General features: G+C 41.3%; 1 protein-coding gene across 7 annotated transcripts in view; it reads left to right on the forward strand.

Annotated features, from left to right (window-relative positions):
- Positions 1 to 318: 318 nt before the first annotated feature.
- LOC139995868 (uncharacterized) overlaps positions 319 to 16,238 on the forward strand; it is a 147,139-nt gene continuing 131,219 nt past the window's right edge. For all 7 annotated transcript variants that reach the window (XR_011802083.1, XR_011802082.1, XR_011802085.1 and 4 more), the window contains exon 1: positions 319 to 1,799. Coding sequence is in view for 3 of the 7 variants with exons in the window: in XM_072019772.1 (XP_071875873.1) it covers positions 455 to 1,799 (1,345 nt within the window). In the remaining 4 variants the exon portion in view is untranslated. The remainder of the gene's footprint in view (positions 1,800 to 16,238) is intronic.

Genomic DNA, 16,238 nt, shown 5'->3' on the forward strand with positions numbered 1-16,238 from the left:
ATCTTCAGTGTTCCGAGAGAATCTTGTTCCAGCGGTGGCTGTGTCCGAGGCAAAAGTAAACCAACGAGGATGAGGTGGACTTGCATCGTGGAGTTGAATTTTCTACGCTCGTGTGATTCCCTCTACGATCCGTCGAATTGCCTGCCGTGTTTTTGATTTAATCCATCGAACGACGATAACGACCACTACGACCATAACGAACGAGCAGAAATTTCAAGACGCAAACGAATCTTCTAGGAAAGGCAAACGAATTATCGAAAGAAAGAAAATAGCAAGAATAAGAAGAAGAAGAAGAAGAAGAAGAAAAAGAAAAAGAAGAGAAACGAGAAACAAGAAGGAAAAGAGAAGAAAAAAAAAAGAAGAGGAAAGTGAAAGAGATATTACGATAAAAGCGTGAAGAAAGTGGCGTGTAGATAAGAAGGAGGGCTCGGAAAGGAGTGTGGATGAGACCGTCATGCCCGCTGAGATCGACACGGGCGGGCCAAGGGTGCTGCACTGTGATTACCGTGCCGACTGCCCGATACCAATCGTAGCGTCAGTTTCCACCGAGTCTTCCTTGTGCGGCGAGAATAGAGTTGTCGGAACGTTGACGATCGTACGACGACTTCCGCGGATCGACGAAAACCAATCGCTCGATAGCAAAGCCCTCGAGTCTCGTCGTTGCTTCGGTTTCACCTTTCGTCGAACCGGCGACGCATCGTCGTCCAACCGTTCCGGATTCCGAGGTTTTCGACGAGCGGAGCCGCGTAATATCGCGTTCGACCATGTTTCCAATCGTCATCGGCAGCCGTCGAGCGACGCGCTGTCGTGTACGATTCGACGCGAGAACGTGCATTATCGTGAAAATAGTTTCTATCCGGTGCAACCGGAATCGCGACTCGGCGATACGATCGTCGTGGACCGGTCGCCGATCGACCAAGAGGCGATAACGGAGACACGATCGGGACAAGACGAGTATTCGGTAGAACGCGAAACGAACCGGAGACTCGATTCGACGAGGCTTCCGGTGCCTTCGAGCAAACACGAAAACGATACGGGTCATAGTCGACATCGGCATCGGTACCGAAGTCACGAACGAGAAAGCGAAGAAGAAGCCAACCGCTGCTCGAAACGTTGCGGCCTGTCAACCGCGACTCGCAATTGGCCGCGGTATCGTCTCGCGAGCCATGTCCCAATAGGGAAGTCAGCAGCGCGGTTCTCTAGTCAGTCGAACGACCCTTCGAGATCGGGCGATCGGACGAAGTACGAGAAGTTCGTATCGGCGCCGAGCGCGCTCCCGTCCTTGGCCGATGAAACGTGGAAGGAAGTGGACGACGCGACGAATTCCTGGAGTAGCGAGTCGCGCGTCACCAAGGTCGTGGCGAGTACCGATGGCCAGTGCCGGCAGACCGACTTTCCTTCGTTCGATCACCAGGAGTCCTTGACGAGAAGTGACCGTGGAACGAGGAAGAAGAAACGCGTGTGCTCTAACAACCGTTCAACGTACATTCAGTTAGCGTTACTGTTGTTCCTCGTCGCGTTCGGACAGTGCGGACTTCGTAAATCAAGTGTGGTTAACTACAGTGCGAAACCGAGTACGACCGGGTTGAGTGTGTTGACGATCGGTACAGTTATCAGTGCAGTGAGTGCCGCCCCGGTTGATTTAATGGGTGACGCCGGCGTGAGGGCAGAACGATCGGCCAATTTGTCGCACATCACTGGCGCTTCCAGGAAAATCCAGATGTACATCAAGAATCGGCATTTGCAGATCCTGCCAGATGGCACGGTAAACGGTTCCAACGACGATACTTCGGATTACAGTGAGTACTCTGTCTGCCAGTGAATCGCATTTTTCTCTCTGTCTTTCTCCTCTTCTTTCTCATCTTTCTTTCTTTCTCTCTCACTCTCTCTTTCTTTCTTCCTTCCTTTCTTAACATACAATCGTAAATCATCCATCGATACCGCACGCGCATCATGAAAACTGGAAACTGGAAATGTTCAATGATCGCGCGTAGTTTTGTTGTATCATTTTATATCGTGCATCCGCATACCGCGGCTGATGCTTCGTCCAACATCGACGTTGCTCCTTTCTTGTTGGCTTTTCCTCCTTTTATCCGTTTCCTCGGCGAAGGAAAACGGTTTTCTGAAATTGATACCGCGTTCTGGGTAGAGGCTTCATCGTAAACGCCAGTTGGTACGGTTCCAATCGTTCGTTGATTGTATCACGAACGTTGACTTCGCCGAGGCTTCCACTCCAAGCACAAGTTGCTTCGTTATAACTTATAACACGCGGTTTAGAATTTCTTGGCATACGACGATTATCTAGTTGAAGCTTTCTTATTAACGAAAACAAACTTCTACCATGTACGTACATACACGTTTCTTGCTATGTACGTACTTTTAAAACAGATCGAACGAGCTTCGATGAACAAACGCGGCCAATACGTCGATGTTTGTTTCGCGTTACAAGCGCGCGTTCTATTCATCGTCCGAATATTTATATTTTCAGCAACAAATAATCGAATCACGCGCAGGTAATACACGATCGGAATACACTTTGATAATTCGTTTCGTTTCCAAAGCGAACAACTTTCCATTAAAATGACGCGCTCTATCGAAATTAGCGTAAAGCGTAAACGTAATGCAAAAAAAGAAAAAGAAAAAAACGCAAAGAAATCGGAAAGAAATCGCGTAGCTGAGAAAGTGTCCGCCTTGCGATCCGACTCGAATCGGCGAAATTAACGAGAGAATGCGATCAGGTCTGCGACTGGGTCGAGAGAGCTGATCCAAGAATATGCGCTGCCTAGTACATGTACCTCTTCTTAAGTAGTCCACATTAACCTTTGAAACTTTGATAGTCTATCGTTGGTGACTCTAAATTCACGCTGTCCGATCGTAGTTTCTTTTTTCAAACGAGGATAAGCGCTCAACTACGTTTGAACTTCTTTCTACATCATTTAACCTTAATCTTCGTAAAACGAACAAAGTTCTTCCGTTAGACGGCCCCTCGTACTTAGCTGCTAACAATAAGGTCAATTCGACGAACGTCGAATCTGAATTTAAACATTCATTTTCCACTTTAACGTCGTAACGTTCCGTTCGAGTATGATATTTTTATAATTCGACCGCGAATATGTTGTTAAACCGAAGAAATGGAATTTAATTTTCTTTCTTTCACATCTTTTGCGTCGTTTCATTTTTACGTTTTCCATGTGTATAAAAATGAATTCTACTATTAGCATAAGCGCATAAAAATTCACAATCTATTTATAATGTAGGAAAATCAAATTGGAATTCAAGCGTGAAAGTTTCTTTCGAGAGAAATTACGTACGAAAACGAGGAATTACGTTTGTGAGGTTGAAGTAGAAAATTGTTTAACCAATACCGAGCTCTACTCTCTGGTAGATATGGGAAAAGAGATGTTATGGCTACGGAAACGAAGAAACATTCTCTGCTTCTATAATATAATTCCTGGCCTTATTTCCGATAATTGTAGCGGTACTCTTTCACCAAACGCTTGCTTAACTTCTCTAACGACGCGACGCGACACGACGAAACGAAAGCTGTGTACTTCTATATTCTCTCTTACGTAAGAACGCGAGAATAACGGATTTCGTGTGATGTTCGAAAATCTTTTACGCTACAATATTTTTAATACGTTTACTCAAAAACGTTAAATACAAATTCGCACGTGTAAGTTCGAATCGTGCAAAACAAATGTATCGTATACCCGTACGATGTATAATGTATAACGATACGTATAATGATTTACGTATCTGATTGATAAGAGTTATAATTGCTCGAGTTACGCTTAAACACGAATCTCCAATGAGATAGAATTCGTAGTTTTTTCTTTGTAGTTTAGTGGAGTAACATTGGGTCTGAATGATTTAATTGCGATTTGTATATATCTTGCCAAAATACTTCTGGCTTGCCAATAGACACTGCACGCTGCTCGACCATCAGTGACTAACTATTCTATTTTCGACTCTCTTCCGGTGTTGTTTTTAACCCTTTTATATTTTGATTTACTTGTGCGTGTAACCGTTCTGTTGCACCACGGGGAGTGAAACAATGTTTAAAGAACAGTGATTTAGATTTTTCGGACGAATAAGTTATACGTACTATCTCCGATATAACACACGCGAATACGTATTTGCCACGTTTTCCCGGCTTAAATGTTTCTAAATCGTGATAGAAACAAAATTTGTTGAATTTATTAAACCGTTTCGCTAAAAAATAACATACACGTGTAGAAATGAACGTAAATTGCCGCTAACGCGGTACACGACTGGATAATTTAATTCGTAACCGATAAGACGCGATCTATCGGACTCTGGTAATTTTTATTTCTGATTAATTTTGCTTTTAGGTAATTTTTAACGCGTTGTACGTACCTGTCAGTACTCGTTAACTACGATAATACAATTTTCAAACCAAGGAATAAGTAGATCGCGAATTTGTATATATTCGTGAGAAGCTTAAACGTGCAAAAATAAACAAAGCGTGTGTAACACGCAAAGATATACAAAAGACAGCCAGAGTAAGCTTTCCGTGATAATGTTTGGAGGGCGAAACGAATACGTTCTATTTCTTTATCGCAAGATTGGATAGGATAGGATAAAATTGTAAGATTGCAGCCTTTATAGAATTTTATGTAAGTGGAGAAATTTAAATTCCATGGAATTTCATCAATTTTGTCACAAGAAACGCAAAAGATGTAGTTAACGGTAACCGTCCGTCGTAATAAAAATCAGCGATCTTGTAAAAAATAACTTACAGCAATGGTAAATGGTAAATGGTAAATATCTATATCGTTTTTAATTATCCCTAAGGTCGGTACTTTTCTGTCGGAATTTTTCTACGAAACGACCACTGTCTATCTCAATTACGACTCGATGTGGCTTTCGTTCTTAACATTGAATTCATTCTTCAAAGCGGCACATAAACCTCATTTACTTGGAACGAATTGAATAGCGTTAGAAACGAGGTTTCACCGACCGTCAAACGCAGACTGTTAGGGTGCAACGTTTTATATATACATTTCCAGCTACCAATTAACCCGTACGGTTCTCGCGAAAACGTCGCGTTGCATAGCTTATTGGTCGTTAATAAATATTTACAACTGAAAAATATGTTGTCGCGTCGCATCGATGAGGACGAACGACGTCGCTCGTAAATACGGCTACTCGTTGGAAGTTCTCGGCGACCTAAGACAACGCTCTGTTCGGTGTTTCGAACCGATTTAATCGCGAAAATTGTATCGCGAAGGTAGTTGCACGACGTCGACCACCGCGTTGATTAAATAATAAAAATGCGAAAAGAAAAGTCGAAGCTCATCGCGTAACCTGCGCGAGCAGCAGCAGTACGAAACGAATACAACCGCCAGGGATCATCCAAGAGAGTTTATTGCGCTCGAACCAACGCAGCGATACGTTTCCGTTCTATTTCTAATAATCTGTCACGTGTTCCCTTTTATGCTTTAGCTTTACGTTAGGAAAGTTGCTTTTTTACAGCGACTATCGCGTGACTCGCGAATGTATTCCAGCACTTATATGAAAATTCTATTAACACTGTAACAAAATTCAAGACTCGTAATTATATCGGTGAAATTCGAATGAAATGGGAAAAAAAATATTTCTCCGTCGCAAAATTCGCATCTTTTAACAGACACTGTTAAGCTATATTTAACTATAACAAGAATATTTCAACGAAAAATTAGTTTCACGTCTTAGTAAGATCTTTTTCTGCTCATTGGAGCAATTTGATCGTAACAGCGGTGTTTATAACTCAGTCTACAAAGATGGATCGTTCTAATTAATATATATGTCGTTTCATAGAACCGAAGGAAAGCGAATAGAGAATAAAAAAAAAAAAAAATCGTCGATAGATTGCTTTTTATAATTAATCGCTTTGATATAAATACGTTTGTGACACATGAAATTGCGGAAGTTTAATTATTGAGGTATTCGTTTTACGGTATAAAGATCTTGTTACTGTGCCGTCTGGGGAACGATCCTATCCGAACAAGTATAATGGTATCGCGAAAAATACTCTTCGCTCATCACTGACGGAAATGCTAATCTTGATGCTTTGACAGCGTGGTTGATTTAACGTAAACGTTAATTAATTCGACGAGTATGTATACCCTCGGATTCGAGTTACGATGCACTTTTTCCCGGAACGATATCACATGTTGATAATAGACGTATAACATTCTTATTTCCTATAATTGCGAAACATAGGCAGTAATTGTACATTTCCTCTATTTTTCTCAGCTCTGATTCATAGATGATTAATCGACGGAAATTTTCAACATCTTTCTCTCATACGTTCCACTCTTCCAACTCGTATAATCATGATTCCTTTTCTTTTTTTTTTTTTTTGTCCACGAGTCACAATTTTTATTTTTAGCTCGATGATATGTCAACGCTCCTTTTCTTACGAGAATTGAATTTTTTAACTTCGACCGACACTTTTTACGAGGATTTCACTTTCTCCAACTTTCCTTAGATATAGTATTCGAACAGCTTTGATTTAAGAATGTTCAAAGGTTTCCAGACATTTTTAAATCCTTTTTCACTCGTTTTCGACTCGATCTCATCTTTGTATCGTTAAGAACTCCCTCAAATTTGAAGAAAAATTTGATAAATCGCTATCGGCACGTCTGATTTTTCTCTTCGATATTTCTTTAAAAATTCGTTTAAAACGCATCTTTCCGTTTATCGGAACGAAACGCGAGCAACTACATAGAACAATAGACGAAGCTTAAACGTTAAATGGCCACGTGCGTTTTCCTTAAAATCGCGCGCAACTACCGAAAGCGACAGCTGGTCTATTTCGTTCTTTCATTCATAACTGTTGCTCGAATGGAGACTTTCTCGGTCACCAGATACTCCGAAGCGTGGCTGGCGATCGACTTGGTACGCTGAATAAATTATATTCCGGAAGTAGACGGGGTTCGATCAAATTTTTCTGCTCACGATGTGTAACACGACCATTGAGCGCCTACCATTGAAGACGAAAGAGGGAAGAAGAAAAAAAAGGGGAAGGCAGCGGTCTGGCAATAAATCAGTCGGCGAGGGCCGGTGATAACGGAAGCTTCGAGGGGATTCAATGGCCCCGATACGTCGCTATCAGTTGGAGAGAATGCTGCGCGATTAGGCAAAGACGGAACTATCCGGAGGGATCGCGAGGTCGTGACCTACATATTGTATGTGTTGCCCATGGGCCATGAAAGAGGACGAATTTCATGGATCGGTCGTACATCGACTAGACATCGTTTACACGAGTCACGCGGCATATTTTATTTTTTTAGATTTCAATTTAATCTTTTTCCAAGAATTCTTCTTTGGAATTTCAGTGCATTTTATAAACGTAAAGTGAATCGATCCATTGTACGGAGACTGCCTTTTAAAGAAGCGTCTTTGAAGAAGTTTGATTTAATATAATCGCGGTACATGAACCGAAAAAAGTTTTAAAATATCGTTATATAATTCGTTTACTCGAGATTATTATAACGGCAAACGAAACAAATGTACAGTTTAGTATCACGCTTACAATTTTATACGCAAAGTAGATTTAGCGTATTAACAACGTAATCTCACGACACTATTATTAAAACTAGTAATACTTTCGAGCAAACGTAATTTCATGAATTTCATCGATTCTCATTCGCCTATTTCTTAGGTCGCATAAAAATCTCTGCCATGTTATCTTTTTGTTGGCATTTTTCCAAACTCTCGAATCTATCTTTTCCGACTCGCACACTGCATGCTGTAGACATAATGATACGTAATTTCCTTTATATATATATGTGACTATTTGTATGCGCAGAAAGCTACATAGTGCGCAGAAAGTCACATGATGCGTATTTATCGAATCTTATAAATTCCGTTAATTGTTCGTGGAATATTTGTAATCGTGTTATCTCGAAGCGTGCAACGTTCTACTACCTAATTGAATCGTAGGTATGGCATCCTTTCGTTAATTAACTCCGAATGTCGTACCGATAAATCGGCATCATCTTATCGCTAGCGATCGTCCTTTCGAATTGCTTAATCTCTTCGCTGCTATATAAGCGAAGATGTAATCGTTTACCGTGGAACTTTTTCTATGTTTATTAAAGAAACTGAGTAACCGACGAGCACGTAAACACCTGCAAATAGTTAGAAATATTTCTTATTGCTTGGTAGCGATGTATCAGCGTACACTGGAACTTTGATCTTCCACGTGACCGAATAAAATTTATATTAATTTATGAAATTTATCACGTCTATTTTCGAACGTCTATTATTTATCATCTAGAAATTACAATTTGAATTTACATCGACCACGTCAGAATAGGCTTGATAATATGTCGCTTTTAACGATAATAATTTAGCAGTACAAATTATGATATGTTCAAGCTTCAAAGGTAAAATAATAGTAATTTTTAATACGAGATTATACGATATACGTGCGTTACTTTTTTATCAGTACGATAAATACATGATGAAAAATGATGTAAAAACCTTTACTACAACAATTGTCATTGCCTCTCGTAACGAAAGGCAATGACTTCTTTGAGATCGAGAACAACCCTCTCGCTGTTTAATCAACTAGAAATATATCGGATCGTGGCCGTGGAATTATACAAACTGCCGTGGATCGTATTAAATATGATTTACGAAAGAGCAAAATCGGGCGTGATGTATGAAGACGGTGGACCGCAGGGTCGTGTCTTAGAAACGATAATTAATGGGAGTCGATGCGAAAGGACGTGGCGTTAAGTCAAGTTAAACTCGGTTAGTCGAACTGCATCGTGGCGTTACGACGAGACGACGAAATACCGAACGTACTACCGTCTAATCCCGTGGAATACTGAATTATGGTAGTTGAGCGCAGGAAGAGGCCGATGATGGGACGTGTGGGACGAGACGCGTACAGTGTACATTGAACGTTACGCGTTCCCGCGAGTTCATTCAATTGCTCCAGCAGCGTCTTATTTTCGTCCCCTTTTCTCACAGACGCGCGTGATTTAAGCGACTTTGGAAATTAAGATAACACCGGCAGGACAGCCTCGTTGCCGCGATACGTGTACGCTGGCATTAAGCGTGATCGAGAATTTTGCGGCATGTCGTGAGCTTGTTTCGCGAGTTAATGGGTGGTCCGAGTGTGATATTTTTCTGCAGCGTTCGGATCGTACTTTATTTCTTTCTTTTCTTTTTTCTTTTCTTTTTTTTTTTTTTTTTGGAAAGGGAGAGAAGTTCTCGTTTGGTTAGGCGATGGAAACGTTCGAAAAACTCAATCTTCCTTCGAACACTCTTCGTACACTTGGAAGGTTCTCGCTAACCGCGGCAGCAATTTCTTCTTTCGTCGCACACGATCGGGACTCGAAGCACGCGTGATTCGAGTGGCCGACCATGTTCAGGCGGCGCGGCGCGGAGCGCCCATAAAAAACACGCGTCGATGGGACAGGGTAAATTTTGATTTACGTACGCGGTTAGCACGCAGTCAGGATGCACGAACCGCATCGTGCAGCTTTCTCGTGCGTCCACGGACGACAGAGAACGGGAGCATATATAACGGTGATTTGTCATCGTACCAAGATTTCGCGATTTAAGAACCCACGAATTGACCCCATGCGTTCTCGACCGTCTCCAGACAGAGAGATTTAGAGGCGCAGCTCGGCGACGTTTAAACTTTAAACGGCACGGCGAACCGCGTGGAATACCGATCGCGGCTACTCGCGTCCTGCCACGTAGCCTGTCGGCCTTCGAGGATTCCTAATTAACCGTCCCGTTGCACCTTTTGCACCGCTTCCACTCCTTCCCACTCCAAATCGTACGAGTCGTTCGAGTCGTTCGAGTCTGACCACCCGCGAACGAACCGGCCCGGAATCGCCCAAGGTTCGTTGATCGTTGCGTACCGAGGTTTTTGCGTGTCCTCGGTGACGTGGACCAAACATATACGATATAATCGTCATGGAAACGGTACATATACGACCGTGTTTAAAGAAAGGATACCGATGGTGAAATTATCGGTCTTTGGCTGATGGTTCATAGATATAAACGAACCCTCTACTATCACACGATGCGATTTATCTCGCACCTTGCTACTTCGATTTCGAGCAGTTGGGTACGGTTAAAGAGAACGACGATTAAATAACGAACAAGAAAAAGGATAATACGCAATGTCTTTCGTCTTTTTAAGGAAATTTTGAAGCATGGACGAATTCCAACGACAAAGTGTAACTCGAGGAGAAGTTCTACATCTTTTTCGGCCGAGAGTTAAAAGAAAATATTGCAGAACAAGAATTTTTTTGCAATGACGCGCGAGCATTTTATAGTTATGCAATTCTTTTCAATGGAAACATTTTTTTCCACGATACGATCAATCGCCTTCTTCTTTATTCTACGTAGAAAAATGTTGCAGTAAAATGATCGTAAATCCAGTTAAAATTCTATAAAATATCGCTTTTGGGATATAAACGGAAAATAAAGGGAAAAATCTATCTAACCGGAAACATATCACCGTAGAAGGAAAAATCGAAGAATAGTTTATCATAATGGATACCGATAATGTTCGGTTATTTGAGTTTTGTTCTGTTTGCAAAAGTGTGGTGTTAAGAAAATATTTGAACAAAGGTGTATTCGATATAAGTAGGATATCGTTGAACGGATATTTGAAGAGATTTGATTTTCCTTTTGTTTGAATAGAGATAGCATCGGAGCTTCCCCTTTTCTCTTACCTGAGGATTTTGTGTACTGTAACAGATAGAAGAAAGTTTATCGATTTATTAGTTTAATATGTACTCGTTGAAATATAATATTTACCTCGTTGAAATATAATATTTACCTTATTGAAATATATATCTCGAATGAGAAATAACTAATTAATAAGAAATATAGAATTCTTCTAGGAAAATTACTTCACCAAAGCTGTTATTTTATTATTTTAATATTTTATCATAGCATGTACGCTGTAGAAATGTCACCAACTCGAATGTACATTCGACGTACATCGTACGTACATATGAAAAGCGTATGTAAGTCTAACTGAACTTGATTGATAAAGATAGAACCGGGTCATCGCCCGATTGATAGACCAAGTAACCAATTACATTGTTTATCAAATTTGAAAATTGTAGCAGTTTTAAGGACAATTCGAGACGATCGAACTGAAAACTCGTGTCCCATGAAACATTAATTCGGTATTTCCTCAATTACGGTCCTGCTATTAAACGATTACACCTGTTTCGATTAATTTCATTCGAATAATAAGAAACTTCTTTTCTTATAGAGATATAGAAAGTTTCTTTCGACGATAACAAGATCGATCGTTTTCCAAAGCGTTTTTTCGCGATATTATGGATAATAAGTGCGTAAATGACTTTAAATTCCGCTCGACACGTAAATAAGTGTAAGACCAAATTATACATTTTTAAGCGTATACGCTATTACGCTTGTTATAATAAAACTTGTACGTTTGTTTGAAAGCAGTTTCAGAAAATATCATATAGAAGGTATACGTAAAGTAAAAGAAAAGGTATGTTTTTCAGAATAAGCGAAAAACTGCTATTGAACGTGACCGAATCAAATCTATAAAGAAGAAGAATAATTCTCGCGAAATAAGCTTTTTTTTCTTTCGTTTTTAATTGTTAACCTTGGAAAACCAGCAGACAGAATACAATCGATAATAAAACGCGTTCGTAGGATACGGCACGGTGATTTACACGGTAAATGAGAAAAAGCGACGTAACTGTGCTCTGTCGACGATACGACAAAGATAAATAAATACAATTTCGACATTTATTGACCGAGAAACGTCCGTGCAACATTTTCATAGCGATAAGTCGAACGTTTTTTGAGCTATGTCGCTCTTCACGCAACGATGCGATATGCTTAACACGTTACGAGATACGAATTTCTGTTGGAATTCCAGCATCGTGAAAAATGTGCCACGTTGGTTGAACAGATGAAGCGAGACGGATAAAGGGAACCAGACGATATTTCTTATCGGTTCAGCGAACCTTATCCGGGTGTCGATATTCGTACAGCTTCCTGATGTGGCGTAAAATCGACACGTGCTACGCGATCGACGGCTAACCGATAAGAAGCAATTTTCACGTTGTCAAACGGTGACCGATAAATTCGCAAACAGGCTCGTTTCAACATATTACACGCACCTCGTACGCGTATAATTCACGGGGAACAGTGTCGATAGTTGGATAGCGTCGTTATCTCGAAAACGATTTCGTCGAACCTGCCCCTTTCACCTGTCTTACGATATTCTAGAATTTAGACAACTGACTGCCGTGATATATTCGTCGTTATCGCTAAGAACAGTTAGCCTTTATTGCGACATTTTTAGCTAAACTTCGTGACACGCGATAGGATGTGTAATTGCCGAGGGAAAGCGATAAGCACCGTGTCGAGATGAAATTGAAGGTTGTAATTCAGGATAAAATACTGTTCGACAAGGATGTTTCTCGAGATTTTACGACGGAATAAAATAAACACTGTTGCTTGTAATTTCTATACATCGCTTCCTATAAATATATCTATAGGTGCAAAATAAATTTTATATGTTTGAACATAGTAAAATAGGAGAGGGATTAAAGAAGATTTACAACCCTGGTAGTACAAATCGATCTTGTACGAATATCGTCGTAGGTTCTTGCGCTTTCTCTATTTACGATGGCTTCGTCGCCTTTATCCGCAACGTTACCAACGCTAATTAGTTATATAATTAATATTTCGAATTCCACGATCGATAATTCTCAGAAATCTGAAATAACGAAACGAAATAATTTTGAAGAAACTACGTTTTATTTATTAACGTTTTATCGCGAAAAACGATATTCGATATGCAACGATCCAGTTAGATCTTCGTACGAGTGGTAAACTCCAAAGAAAGGTTTCGCGAGGGAATTTCTAGTTTGCCCATTCGAGTCTCGTGGTTGTCGGTGATTTATTTACGAAATCGTGACGGTGGAGGGCCCACGATACCAGGAATCGGTAAACAGAGAGACTTAATGAGAACAAATGATTGTCCTAAGAGGCTCGAGTTAGACAGAGTGATTTATGCTGGATCGAGGGCGCCTCACTAAATCAATTGCACTTTCGATCGATCCCCTCCAGACGGTGCATGGCGCATCCCCCGGTATGCAAATCGTCACGGGGATAAATCGGCACCTTGGGCGACGTGGCGCGGTTAAATCGAAAGATATTTATAGCCCCTAAAAATAATAACGTGCGATCTAACTTTTCGCACTTGGGGGCCTCGATTCGCTCACTGTTACGTGCATTAACGAGAAAGAAGAGTAGTCGGGGGCGTATACAAAGCCGCGTTTCGCGTTCGTACGACAGACCTTGTGACTTTCATTGAGGGGTATTGAACTATTCGAACGATATCGCTCGCCGTGCAATTTATATCGCGAGCAGATTCGATGTTTCGCTCGCGTCGACCGGTAACAAGTACAATTTATTTTACTATTCTCAGCAACCGACCCGTACGTATACCGGCAACGATTAGTAATTTTATATGGGTTTCGGTGTCGTGATTTCTCTCGCCTTTTTCTTCTCTTTTTTTTTTTTTTTTTTCTCTACCTTTCTCGAGCTTTGCGCGAATAATTTCCGCATAAAAAATGTGCCGGTCGGCACATTGTACGAGCCGGGTCTCGTTGCTGCAAATTGGACGAAATGGCGCGGTGCGGCGAGGCGCCGATGGGATGAAATTGGAGGTACGCGCACACGTAGTTTGGATTTATGGCGCGAGCTGCAATTATTTTCGTCGGTGATTTTGAAATAATTAGCGATTCGATGAATAAGTAAACTGGTTATTTCGTCGCGCTCGCGGTATATACTTTATAAATATGAGGGTATCGTCGCAGCGTTGATAAAATATCGTGAAATATGTACAGTAGAGATACAGAGTCGAGCACGAGAGAGGCCACGGCTAATGAAAAATACTAAGCTTGAAACGTTGCGATGCATATAGATTTAACGTTAGTTTACTTATGGAATCGTCGAATGGAAAATCCTGCCATTTGCGTCGTTTTTTTGACACTTTTACGATTTCTCTTGTACGAGTGACTTATCTTTTTCTATTTTTTATTACACGTTATCTCTTTCGTTAACTATTTTCGAACGAATTAATTCCTGTAATATCTTCCCTCTCGATTCGGTTCGATTAATTCCAGTTGGATTCTTAAAGACAATTTTTTACCGACGACGAGATCCATGCTGTACGTATTATAATATACCGTTATATGACAAACTCTGAAACAATTAGTAATAGCAATAATTGTAATAATAATAAAAAAAAAATACCGCGTATAAAATCGATTATTCCGTAGCAGAACTTAATTTAGCAGAAATACGGCGATAGACACGTAACTCGAACCATGAAGATTTTTCCCATCCGGCAGAAGCATCGACGATAACCGTTAACAAGATCGGTTCTTTCCTCTTGGAGGAATCCTCTACGGCATAAAAGTATTGGTCGCAAACGACTCACCGAAACAAACGAAACGAAATAAGCGCGTAAAACTGTTAACGAAGAACGACGGAATAACGAATTCGTTAGAAAAGTACGATATCGCGCGACGCGGTTGCGTTGCAGCGCGTTACCGCGATTGCACTGGTGCACGCAATAACGCATGTACGGAGCTTTACGATTTCCATCAAAGGCTCGTTAATGAACTTTTGTCGCGGCTATAGGCCATTATCGCTGTTGGCCGGGTTCGCGTGGTCGCGATCGTGATATGCTAATGCCTCGCGGCTCCTCAAGAACTCGCTCGATCCGCACGAACGCTTCGAGTAGTAACGCGCGCGTCTTGTCGACACGATTGCGGTTATTTCCAAAGACAGCATTTCGGTCAGGTTCAAGCGGTTCCCGCAGCCATAGCTTGTACTTCTCCTCCACTTTCTCACGTGTCTCTTGTACTTCCTCGTTGCGGTCGTGGACCACAGGTATTTCGAGATATTTGAACAGGGATTTATGTGTGTCGGCGATTCCGATTGCCGGCTACGCGTTCCTTCGCTGCCATTTCCAACGAATTTTAATCTTAAATGGATCTCAAGCTGCGTGTTTCGAACATCATCGAATAAGTATCTAATAAAGTCGTGGAAATATTTTGTCAATATCGAAGCACGAAAGAAATCGGAGAAACATTTGGATTTCGTTTCGGTTTCAAAGTAAGGGCAAGTCTCTATCGTCATCCTGTACAAACGAGCCGTGGGAATAACAGCGTCGCACGAATAACGTGTCACGCAGCTCGTTTAGATTCTTTGAACAAGCATCCCGATCGTGTAAGCCGTAGAATTGGAAGTAATTAGCGTCTTTGAATTATCATCTCAAACCGTTACACGCGTTGATACTACAAAACGTTCTTCCTTCCTCGATCGTGATCCACGATCTCCTAGATTCTAGATAGAAACATCGACTGGAAATAACTCTAGGCGTTGGATAGTGCTACGTAAAGGGTTAAAAGACAGCCAACTTGCCGAACAAAAGAACTTTCTCGATCGCCAGACATCTAACGAATCAATCGTGTGCGTGTTCACGTGTTAACAAGCTGTTCCCGGTATCGTTTCACGGGAAAAATCAAGAACACTGTTTGTCCATGGGGCACTGGAACGAAAACACGTAATTTATACCATGACCATGCGAGAAACCGATGTAAGATAATTGAAGCACGAAAACACGGAACACGTGTCGGTGAATAGCGTCGTAGTCGTAGAGTCTAGAGCGCACGGAGTCCCTGCGGCAACGTAGCTCTTCATCCTTCGCTTGACACCCACACGCGATAGAGCGTGCTGCGTGTTGAGCGACTGATTGCTCCGCCGCTTTTAATTGAAATATCCCGGACGTAGGTAACTGAAATGCAATTAATGCCAAGGGAATGCCGGCGAAGCGCATTTTCGTCTCCGTAATGTCGAAAAGATCAGTTGGGTTTAGCACGGATACGCTACGATATAAAGCGGTGTTCGTTGGATCGGTCGGACGTCTGATCCGCGAGTCCGACTAAGCAATTTGCCTCGTAACTCGTCAAATCGAGTTGTAAAAGGTTGTTGAGCGTTCTACGATCGAAAACAGTCCATTTAACTGGCCTTTAATGGCATGATATATAATCGTATACTTGCCATTTCGATGGTCGTAATTTTCTAAAAGAATGTAACTAGTACTCGTCGAAAGGAGGGAAATTTGTTCGGTATTCGTATTATCAGTTGTAATTACCATAATTTAGTAGCGTGTATAGTTTACTTTATTT

The sequence above is a fragment of the Bombus fervidus genome, chromosome 16 (assembly GCF_041682495.2).
Source record: "Bombus fervidus isolate BK054 chromosome 16, iyBomFerv1, whole genome shotgun sequence".
Taxonomy (NCBI): Eukaryota; Metazoa; Arthropoda; class Insecta; order Hymenoptera; family Apidae; genus Bombus; species Bombus fervidus.